This window comes from Nicotiana sylvestris, chromosome 9 (assembly GCF_000393655.2).
Source record: "Nicotiana sylvestris chromosome 9, ASM39365v2, whole genome shotgun sequence".
Taxonomy (NCBI): domain Eukaryota; kingdom Viridiplantae; phylum Streptophyta; class Magnoliopsida; order Solanales; family Solanaceae; genus Nicotiana; species Nicotiana sylvestris.
The window spans coordinates 5,417,850-5,429,328 of record NC_091065.1 but is presented as its reverse complement, the minus strand read 5'-3'; the positions used below and the strand labels follow the sequence as shown (position 1 = coordinate 5,429,328).

The window sequence follows — 11,479 nt, the reverse complement described above, 5'->3', positions numbered from 1 at the left end:
CACCCCGAGAGGATAGCAAAAAGCTTGATGCCAAATTGAGGGATCAATACATAAGTTCGAGATGGAGACAAAAAGTGGTTCAAGTCGTGGCGTAATGTTAAATCAGGTGCTTGTTGGGAGGCAACTCAGCTTTACTGTTTTCTTTTGTTTTTATTTTTATTATATTATTTTTGTAGTGTCTGTTTTTATTTTGTAAGATTAAAATGATAGGAAGGAAAGTTGTTGGAAGAGTGCAAAAGCGAGCTAGATGGTGAGGACTAAATGTGGGGTGCCTACAGAAAGGACCATGCCTGGGGGAAGTTTGAGTACCCCATGAGCCACTATTGCTTCGGCCTTTGGCCTTTCAGGGAGTTTCTTGTCCACCATCGTTATTGTTTTGCTTTATTTATGCATTTGAGACACTGCATTTCTTTAAGTGTGGGGTGGGAGAAGTCCTCTAGATAATTAGTATTAGTATGTTAGAAAAATGTTAACTTCTTATTTTAATTTTAGCTTCTTATTTTTGTTTTCGTAGTTGTGTAGTATTTTAGTGGCTTAAATTTACTTTTTCTTAATGTGAAAGAAAAGGTAGAAAAATTGAACGTTTCCTGATGATGGATCCCCTAGACAATTTTTTTGAGGGATTTAAGTCGAAAGAAAAAAAGACAAAAAATATTTTCTTTTGTAGGTAGTGTAATAATTCCCCCTTAGTTTTTTGTTATGTCGCGGTTCTGGGTTTTGTTTGAATCGGGTGTAGTTAGTTTTTATTTTGTTAGAAGTAAGAAACCTTATGCTATGTTTTGAATTGAAGCAATATTTCTTGACTTTATTATACCTTGAGAATAGTGAGTGCTTAGTTGTGACGCTTAGGCTTAGTTTTTGACTCTTGTATAAGTACCTTAAATTGTATGATCTTAACTTTGCTTAACTTCTTTGACTAGAGTATCTTGATGAGTCCAATCCTGAGTGAGTTATGTGTCGTGTGTGTAAGGTTTTTGTGTTATTCTATGCATTGCATTTGATGTCTAGAACTTGTCACGTGTGTTTGCAAGGCGAAATAATAGTTTTATTCAGTCTTGGAAGTGATATAGGCGTTTCTTTGTTGATCCAGATATATATGTTTTACCCGCCCAATTGTTATGTTCATAGTTAACCCTTTGAACATGTAATCATGTTTCTTTGACAGCCACACTACAAGCCTTATCCATTTGTTTGAATTGACCATCTATGTGGAACTTTTCACCTCTCATGAGCATTTGAATTGTTATGAACTTGGTAAAAGTTGAAGTGGGGGGTGGTTGCTTTGGATTTTGAGTGGAACTAATGAAATAAGAAGAAAGGTGCACTGTGTTAAAAAGTAAGAGCTACTTGAATTGAAAAAGAAAAAGAAAAAAAATTGTTGTATTGTTGTGCAAATATTCCTTGATAAGTGATGACTCTTGATGTACTTATGCTTAAAGAAGTAGGAAGTTAATGTATATTAATGTGAAGGTGGAGTTATAGTTTGACATAAGTGTGGGGTTTTGAAAAGTAAAATGTATGTATTAAAGTGCTTAGGGAGATGTAGTCACTCTTATATCCAAATGTATCCTATATGTCCCACAACCTATATTATAGCCAATTAAAGTCCTACTTGATCCTAGACTGAATGAGCTCGATTAGCAGAGTAGTACACTACGGGCAAGCCTATGGTACGTCTTTTGTGCCATATGAATATTATTTCTGAGAGTGAGTGAATTCTTTCTAGCTTTAGTTCCTAATTGTTCTGAAATTTTATGTGTGTGGAACTACTCTCTTTTGTTGTGTGAGAGCACTTGATTCGTAAAGGAAAGGTAATGCTTGATCTCTATGTTAGATTAAGTGAGTAAGTTGTGAAAATTGTGTGGTTCTTGTGAGTCAAATCTTGAGGTGAAGATGTTACACTATGGTGCTTAGTCTATTTTAAATATTCTTGGTATGATGAGTTAGGACGGTTATTTAAAAAGGTCGTGTCTATATAAAGTGTAGTTTGATTGCTCGAGAACGAGTAATGGTTTAAGTGTGAGGTATTGATGGTAGGCTATAATTATGTATTTCAGTCGCTTATCGCACTCTAATTTTCTATACTTTAATTGAGTTTGAGCTTTAATCGCTAGTGTTTTTCACTAATTATGTGTTTTATGTCTTGTAGGAGTGATTCCGAGCTATGTAAATGTTAAGGAATGAAATCGAGCTATTTGGAGCTTTTTAGTCTGAGTAAAAGCCCAAGAGATTAAGTCGGGATCGTGTTCGGGGGTCGAGAACCACGTCTGAACTTCAAAAATCAAACAAAAAGGCAAGCTTTGAGAAAAACCCATGCGCGGCGGCCGCCTAATTTTGTTGCTGCCTTCAAAGTGCACACTCCCTGATAAACTCCACTACCACATCGCGTGGCGCGTCATCCCATGCGGTGCGCCTGTACAATTTTACTGAGTAACAATCCAATTTCGGCTAGGAGAAAGTGGTTTCGTTTGGGCCCGACCCTACTTAGTATAAATACATGTAAAAATATGCTTTTTGGGACTTTTGAGATACTTTAGACCTAAGGGAAGAACAAGCCATTTTAAGAGGCAAGAGCATCACGGGGAACAACTTTTGGAGGAGAAAATCATCGAGTTATTCATTCCTTTATCTTTTCTTTGTAATTTGTTTATACAACATACTTGAAAAATTATTACAACGAACATGAGTGGCTAAGCACTCTAGTTTCTAGGATTGTGGTTGACATGAGTATTAACGTTTATTAATTACATCTCCGTTAATTTCGATTATCATTTTGTGGTTGTTTCTTTAATTCTAGTTTTAACTTGTGAATTATTGCAGCTACCAATCACCCTAGTATCTATTATATGCTTGGGAAAGCCATGTTTAGATTAGAGTAGAATTAAAGAGAGCTTGTTTCTGAACCTGTGGATCGGGGAACGATTTCGCGGTTAGGATAGGAATATACCATACAATCTTGCTTAGTTGAATACCGTATTATATTCGTTCATGATAGATTCAATACTATAGGAATATAAGATTGATATATTGCGTACATGCGAGTAGTATTGTGGGAAAATGCTATTCATATAAATGATTCAGTTAATTAGCAGCCATAGATAATCTGGATTAACGAGTGTGATTATTGAACTTAATAGGATTGATAAACCAACCACAACCCTGGAATTTTCATCTCCTCTGAATTAAAATCTCATTATACATGTTTGCATTCTTAATAAATTGGTTGTTACTTGTTTAATTTCCGCAATAGTAGATTAATAGAAAAACATCACTCTCAATTATCTTGGACAGTTAATTGATTTTACTTTGCTTAGTTAACGATTAATCTAAGTCTCTGTGGGTTCGACATCCGACTCTCGAGTCACTTTAAGTGTCAATAATGTCATTCACAATCGAAATCATTGCTATAGTTTTAACAACCATGACGCGAGCTAGAGAATGTTGTGGCTCAGAATATACTCCTAATGCCCAAGAATAGCATTCAACTACTTTATCTCTAGCTTATGGAAGTGTTGTCATAAAATTCAAATTGTTCCACTACCTGCAGCATAATAAATTATCATCAATACTTGATAAATGATCAACCAAATTGGGTTTATTATTTTTATATACCATACCTTGATATTTAACAAGTTTTTATGTGTGCCACCTCTGAAGCAAGTTGAAATCCAACTTGGCAAATCGAAGCAACACATTGTTCATCGATTGTTCCTTCTCATAGATTGATGAGATGAAGAATCGGGTCTTAACAAGGAACACCCTTGTGCAAAGTTTGCTCAAGGGCATGTGTCACTTGTTACATAAATGGAGATTTCAAATGTAGAGCTATAGATTCAAGATGACTAGTAGAAAAGGTAAGTGTGTATTCTAAGATGTTTTCACCATGAGTCCTTACATGTGAAGCTTCATGCAAACTCAATAATCCTAAATCTGGAAAACTTATATTAGTATTAGCATTATATTGTTTAGAAATATTACAACACATAGTTATGCTTCTTAGGGCATTTTGATTGCCAAATTTATCCAACTTAATACATATACTATTCAAATAACATGTATTCCTTCTCTATCCACCAATATTTTGGACTTGACGAATGGAGGTGGAACTGCAAAATAGACTAACTTATGTTGAATTTCTTGGAGGCTTCCTTAGACAAAAGATAAGCCACTTTATTTTCCAGTCTAACCACCACCTTCTATCCTTTTTCTAATATTTTAATTACTTTTATTTCATCACTTTCAATTTTCAGAAGTACGAATTTTAACTCTCATACTATTTAGAGACCTAGTTTTAGTGCCATCAACTTGGATGAGTGATATTGAAGCATTGTTACCTGAAAAAAATTACATATCCACGTCCTATTAACATAGTATGTTTATTTAGTTTTAGTAAAACAAAGGAGTTTAGCCAATCAAATTTTTACACGTAGACATTAAACAAAATAGTTGTTGTCCAGAACCAATAAGATTTTGCCATATGTGGTGTGAGTGGTTGTATTCAAGAGTTGTGGGATAATTACCGGTCATTTTCCATAATCCGAGGATGTTTTAACTTTATCCATCAATGCTTGACCATATGATAAGAAATCAACTAGCATTTTTGTCTCGATGAGATTTGAACAATGATATAATATAATTTTTATTTTATTTTATTCATCACTAAGACACACTTATAGGTCAAGAAGCAAAACATTTCCATCGTTAATTGATAGATTAGACGTTGAGGCACATTGAAGATTGTTAGATTCAAGGATTGCAACAATCACACAAAATAGAATATATATATATATGAAAAATCCTAGAGAATAAGATGGAGAGAGAGAGAGAGAGAACTTTAATTCATCTGAACTGAAAATGAATCGAGTGAATTTTCTACACGTGTATGTAGAGTGTTCAAACCTATATATACATACATTTAGTACTAGAATACATGGACTAAATGTGCAAAGAATATAATGCCACTAATCATTACATGTCTTCGGGTCTTGTTTTGTAAGTGGTCCTGGAACTACAGATGTATTCAAGCATGTTCTAAACCCCCTCCCCTCAAGCTGGAAGGTGAAGACACTCCCAATTTTCCCAAAAGAGAATAATGAAGAGGACCAAATAATGCATTTTTCATAATATCAACCAGTTGATTTGAACTACGAACAAAGTGAAGAGAGATCAGCCTAGAAGACAAGCAATCACGCACATAGTGATAGTCAACCTTGATGTACTTCGTGCGTTCATGAAACACAAGGTTCTTATCAATGTGCAAAGCAGTCTGGCTATCACAAAATATAGGAACAAGAGCAAATATCATAAGACCAAGGGTAACAAAGAAATATGTGACAGACCTCCTTAAAAATGGACAAGTAGCCTAGTCAGAGTCTGAATATACAGCAAGAAGAGATCAGAAAATCCAAAAAAAAATGCCCTGAGCAGGAACAGACATAAGGTACCTCAAAACATGGAGCCCAGCTAACATGTGAAGAATCTTAGGTGATTGGAGAAATTGGTTCAGATGCTACACGGAGTAGGAAATTTCTAGCCTAGTGCGTTGTAAAATGTACCTTGTCAATTAACCTTCTGTAGGTGTTAGGATTAGTAATAGGCTCACCCACATCAATAGATAGCTTTATAGAAGGATCCAATAGAGTTGACATAGGAGTGAAGTGAGGACAGTAAAACTCTTTCAGCAAATCAGAGGTATACGTGTGCTGATGTATAATGTAACCATTTGGATAGGCAGAAGTTTGTAACCCCAGAAAGTAATGAACCATGCTCAAGTCCTGAATTTTAAATTGATCATCTAAGAAATTCTTCAGGGCAGTCATCTGAACAATATCATTCTCATCCAATAAAATTCATCAACATAGGCCAGTAGGACAATCTTAGAAGGGCAGCACACTTAGTGAACAAAGAATAATCATTCTTACTAGGGAGGAAGCCTTTAGATAGTAAAACTTCAGATAACCTAGCAAACTATTTTCTCGATGCTTGTGTGAGGCCATAGAGAGTTTTGAGCTTACAAACTAAAAGAGAGGAGGAAAAAGAAGTGGAATATGAAACCTGAAGACCAGGAGGAATTCTCGTATACACTTTCTCATGGAGATCACTATGCAGGAATGCATTATTAAAATCAAGCTGAAAAGTAGTCCACTTTCTCTTAATAGCTTGGAATGCATTATTAAAATTTTGATTTCTTAAGACCAAGATCACCTAATAAACGAATGAGCCAAGATACCTCAGCCACAACATTTCTCAATGCTCTATATTTTGTCTCTGCATATACAAGAGAATGGTAGGTTGTTTTTTCTTTTCCAAAAAATTGGACAGCCACCAAAGGTAACAAAGAAACCCGTGACAGACCTCCTTTAAAATAAATAAGCAGCCTAGTCGGAGTCTAAATATGCAGCAAGAAGAGATCAAAAAATCTAGATAAAAGAATGCCCTGAGTGAGAGCAGACATAATGTACCTTAAAATATGGAGCCCAACTAACATGTGAACCTTAGGTGATTAGAGAAATCGGTTCAGATGCTGCACAGAGTAGGAAATATCTAGCCTGGTGTGTTGTAAAAAATGTGCCTTGTAAATTAACCTTCTGTAAGTGCTAGGATCAGGAATAGGCTCACCCACATCAATAGACAGATTTAGAGAAGGATCCAATAGAGTTGACACAGGAGGGAACTGAGAACAGTAAAACTCTTTCAGCAAATTAGAGGTATACTTGTGCTGATGTATTTATAATGTAACCATCTGGATGAGCAGAAATTTCTAACTTTGGAAAGTAATGGACAAGGCCCAAATCCTTAATTTTAAATTGATCATCTAAGAAATTTTTCAGGACAACCATCTGATCAATACATTCCCAGCCAATAAAATTCGTCAACATAGACCACTAGGATAATCATAGAATGGCGAAAGATTTGAACAAAGAACAATCATTCTTACTAGGAAGGAAGCCTTTAGATAGTAAGGCTTCAGATTAGCAAACTACTGTCTTGGTGCCTATTTGAGGCCATACAGAGACTTTTTAAGCTTACAAATTAAAGGAGAGGAGGACGAAGAAGTGGAAGATGAAATCTGAAGACCAGGAGGAATTCTCATATACACTTTCTCATGGAGATTACCATGCAGGAATATATTATTAAAATCAAGCTGAAAAATAGTTCATTTTCTCTTAATCGATAGGGACAAAAGACATTTTGCAGTGGTAAGAGTGACAACATGGAAAAACGTTTCTGTACAGTCTACTCCTTATTTCTAAGTAATAACCCTAATGACAAGTCTAGCTTTGTACCTCTTAATAGAACCATCTGATTTTTGTTTGATTTTCTATACTCACTTGCAAAGGATATGTTTCTTGTGAGATGGGAGGGGAATAATATCCCAGGTATTGTTTGCCTCAAGGGCATGAAACTATTTGAGCATGATCTCTTGCCAAGTAGGGTAAGAAGTTGTTTGTTGGTAAAATTGAGGCTTAAGCATGTTTAATGCAGCAGTAGAAACCTTGGCAGTCATAGAAGCAGAAGAGTTGGAAATGGGGAGAGGACGACAAATATAATCAGCTAAATAGGGAGGATGATGAGTGGTTCTGACATATCTTCTAAGGATTGGGGTAGGAGGTGAAATCAGTGGAACTAGAGAAGAAGAAAGGTGGGGAAAGAGGAAGAGGATATGTAGAGGCAGGAACAGAAGTGAGAGAGGAAGACTGATTAGGTGTAGAGAAAGATACAGGAAGTGAAGTAGGAGGGTTGGTGAAATAAGTAGGTAGGGGAGGAAAAGGAGAAATGGAGGGATGATGATAAGGAAAAATATATTCATGAAAGGACACATCTCTCGAAAAGGAAATAGAATGGGAAGATAAATTAAGTCACTTATAGCCTTTTATACTATAGGGGAATCCCAAAAGGACACTAAGAATATTTCTGGACTGGAATTTGTACCTCCTAGGTCTTGGACTAGCAGCATAACAAAGACACCAAAGGACCTTAAGTAATCATAGGAGGGAGCAGAGCCATGTAACTTCTCAAAAGGAGAAAGGTTATTTAGGACAGAAGCAAGGATTCTATTGAGGAGATAAGTGGTTGTGAGAACAAAGTTACCCCAATCCTTAAGGGGAAGTTTAAACTAAAATAAAAGGGCCCTAGAGACCTCCAAAAGGTTTTTGTTTTTCTTTCTACCACTCCATTCTGTTGAGGGGCATGAGGAATAATTGTTTGATGAAGAATGTCATTTGCAGAAAAAAATTATTGTGCCTCAGAACTGCTATCTAGTTCATAGGCATTATCTGATCTGAAACACTGTATATTAGTTTTGAAATGAACTTGAACCATGGCTAAGAAAGCTTTAAGCTCAGAAAGTGCATTGCTCTTATAGGAAACCAAATGATTCCAGGTGACTCTGAAAAAATTATCAACCAAAGTTAAAAGTATCTAAAATCATTATAAGTCTTAGTATTATAGGGACCCAAGACATCAATATGTACTAGTTGAAAAGGAGTGGAAGAATGAATATTACTATTAGAAAAGGAAGCCTTTGTTGCTTTGCCATAGAACAAACATCAAAAAGAAAATATTGCTTAGAAGATATTTTATCAGACAAGAAAGGAATGCACTTCATCCTATTGAAAGGCATATGACCCAATCTTTGGTGCCAAAATAATTTTATTTTGCATTAACAATAGAATTACAAGTTGAACAATGACTTACAACAGATGCAACATTACAAAGAAAATAACTAGAGATATCAGAACAGAATTAGAAACAGGAACATGAAATGAAGGAATAGATTGCGAAGCATCTAAGCGGAAGAAATATAAATCATTGGCAACTCTACTAATTTTCTGTGGCCTCATCAGAGAAGGGATCTGTAAAATACAAACACCAGTAAAAGCTGCAATGCCTTTATATTGACTAAGAAGCTTGTGTATAAAAATTAGATTAAAATAGAAGTAGAAAACTAATAGAACATTATGTAAAGTCATATCTTGCCTGAGATGCAAAGAACCAGTGGATATGACTTTCACTCTATATTCATTAGGTAGAGTAATTAAAAAAGGTATGGTAAGTGGTGTGAGATTGTCGAGAAGGTGTTTATGTGGTGTCATATGATTGATGACCCTAAATCTATGATCCAAGGATTTGTACCTAATTGGGACACGCCTGCAAAATGTGCAAAGCTTGTGTTGTCATTGTGTGCAGCCTCTGAGTTAATAGTTGGTAATAACTGAACTTGTTGAAATAAGGTCATGAGGTGTTAATATTATTCCCTGCTGAAACCATGACCATGTGCTCAAGAGGTTATTTACTAGAGACCCCAGAATCCTGAATGAAACCCTCATATTGAACACAAGTAGCAACCCTTTTATTCTTAGTGAACTTAAAATCTGGAGGAAAACCATGAACTTTGAAACACTTCTCAATGGTGTGGCCAGGCGTTTTATAATACTTGCAGGACAATTGGAAACCTGATGTAGAACCCCTTTTAGATCAAATTGGACTCTTTGGGTGAAATTCTTAGTATTGGTATTAATAGGACCAGAAGAAGTAGTGAATAAAACTGACTCATTTTAAAAACTTAGCATAGGAGCAGAAGTTTCTTTCTATTTTTCGTCATGTTGGAGCATGGAGTATGCTTTGCTCAAAGAAGGCGGAGAAGGTATCATCAGGATGTTACTTTTGCAAGTTGAATAAGACTCATTCAATCCACTAACAATTAGAAAATATTTTGTTCTTCTATGAATTTTGATAAGGCTCCACAAGAGCTCACTAGACCAACATAGGTTGTAGATAGTTCATCCTATAGACTTCTTAGCCTCGTGAAGTAAGCAACAATGTATGATGACCCTTGGGAAGTACTACAAATATCCCTTTGTATCTAGATATTTTTGGATCCATTGGATTGACCAAACCTTTCATTAATGTCTGTCCAGATATCCCTAGTAGTATCATATCCCATCACACGTGTAGCTATCTCTCTAGATATTGAGTTGGTTATCCAGGCAATAGCCATGTCATTACAACGTTGCCAGAAAGTATAATAAGGCGAGCCAAATTGTGGCTTAAGAATTCTACTAGTAATAAGATCCAATTTAATCTTAGCAGAGAGAGCAACTAGCATGTTCCTTCTCCAAATAAAAGATTTAGTCCCGTCAAATTACGGAGAAACTAGGTGAGTTCCTGGGCTATTCGTGGAATGAATAATAAAAAGATGAGACCCATATGATGTTTGTAAGCACGTGATTTTTGCCCTATATGAGAATTACTCCCAAAAAATTCAAAAATAAAATAATTTTTTTTGGTGTGCAATTTTTGTGATATTTTGTGTAACTATTTGTATGTTTGTCTATGCATGTTTATTTGTTAAATTATTAAAAATACAAAAATATGTCACATTTCGCATGTAGGATTTAATTATACAATTGTTAGTAACTAAGTTTGTTTTACAAAAAAGTAAAAATTACAAAAATAGGCATCGTTTGCATTTTTAGCATTTAATGTCCAAATATACAATTTTATGCTTAATTATTACTTAATTGTGCGTTAATTGTTATTGGGAGTTAATTTGCGCTTTTATAACTTAATTTAGTTCTTAATAATAGTTTAAGTATTTTTATAATTTAGTTTTATAAAAAATAAAAGAAGAAAAGAGAACGAAAAAATAAAGAAAGTCGGAATTGGGCCTCTTCTTCGATTTCAAGCCACAGGCCCAAAAAATGGCTCAATCTTCCCAAACGACCCAGTCCATTTCAAACTGGGTCGACCCAGTCCATAACCCAACACCCCTATTATCTTACAAACAACACAAAATAAAAAATAAATAAAAAAAAAACCCTAAAAAATACACTAACTCATCCCCCCCCCCCACTTTGGTTTCTTCTTCTCCAAACCTTCCAAACCTCCCATGGCTGCCCTTTGCAGTTTCTCCAAGCATCATCGATGGCCGCCCTGCCTATCCCCTCGACACACACACACGCACGTCACCCTCACGACCCCGGCTCGATTAAAACGACCCTCCACCGTCCGCTATTGACGAGCAACGTTGTTGCTGTGCTTTGCTCATCGACCAGCTGCTTTTGCTTTCTCCTTCCTCAACCTTACGTCCAAACACACCTTACGCTGCTGCTTAACGTCCAGAAACTCTCCAGCTCGTGAAGTTTTACAGCCCGCCATGGACGAGCACGCACAGCTGCGTCGACCAGCTCCTCCGTTGCCGCAACGTTGCTGCCCGCGCTCCAGTGTTGCTGCTTCTCTTCCTCCTTTCTTCTCCTCCGAGCTGCTGCTTATCCGCCATGGACGAGCACGCACAGCTGCTCACGTTTCAGCCCATGTCGCTGTTGCTTCCCTTCCACCTTCCAGCTGCGTCGACCAGCTGCTGCAGCTTCGTTTCTGCTTTTGATGGCGCGTCATCTTCTTCGTTTTCGTCAAGGATTCGTTTGGTTTTCGCTTGAGTCTGTTGTGTGTTGTTTTGAGTTCAAGAGGAAGGGGAGTT

At 36.2% G+C, this 11,479-nt stretch overlaps 1 protein-coding gene across 1 annotated transcript; it reads right to left on the bottom strand.

Annotated features, from left to right (window-relative positions):
• Positions 1-5,020: 5,020 nt before the first annotated feature.
• On the bottom strand, positions 5,021-11,160 carry LOC104221838 (uncharacterized). The gene is made up of 8 exons (XM_070156784.1): positions 11,101-11,160; positions 8,698-8,855; positions 8,245-8,389; positions 6,585-6,673; positions 6,230-6,377; positions 6,055-6,129; positions 5,556-5,819; positions 5,021-5,362 (listed from the first exon to the last, which is right to left on the bottom strand). Exons 1-8 carry the CDS (start codon positions 11,158-11,160, stop codon positions 5,021-5,023), a joined length of 1,281 nt encoding a protein of 426 aa, XP_070012885.1.
• Positions 11,161-11,479: the final 319 nt, after the last annotated feature.

Coding starts and splice junctions, on each gene's coding strand:
- LOC104221838 (XM_070156784.1), bottom strand. CDS start 11,160: ATGGCGGGCTGTAAAACTTCACGAGCTGGAGAGTTTCTGGACGTTAAG. Junction 6,378..6,584: donor GATCCTAGCACTTACAGAAG/GTTAATTTACAA, acceptor GACTCCGACTAG/GCTGCTTATTTATTTTAAAG. Junction 6,130..6,229: donor TGAGAAATGTTGTGGCTGAG/GTATCTTGGCTC, acceptor ACTACTTTTCAG/CTTGATTTTAATAATGCATT.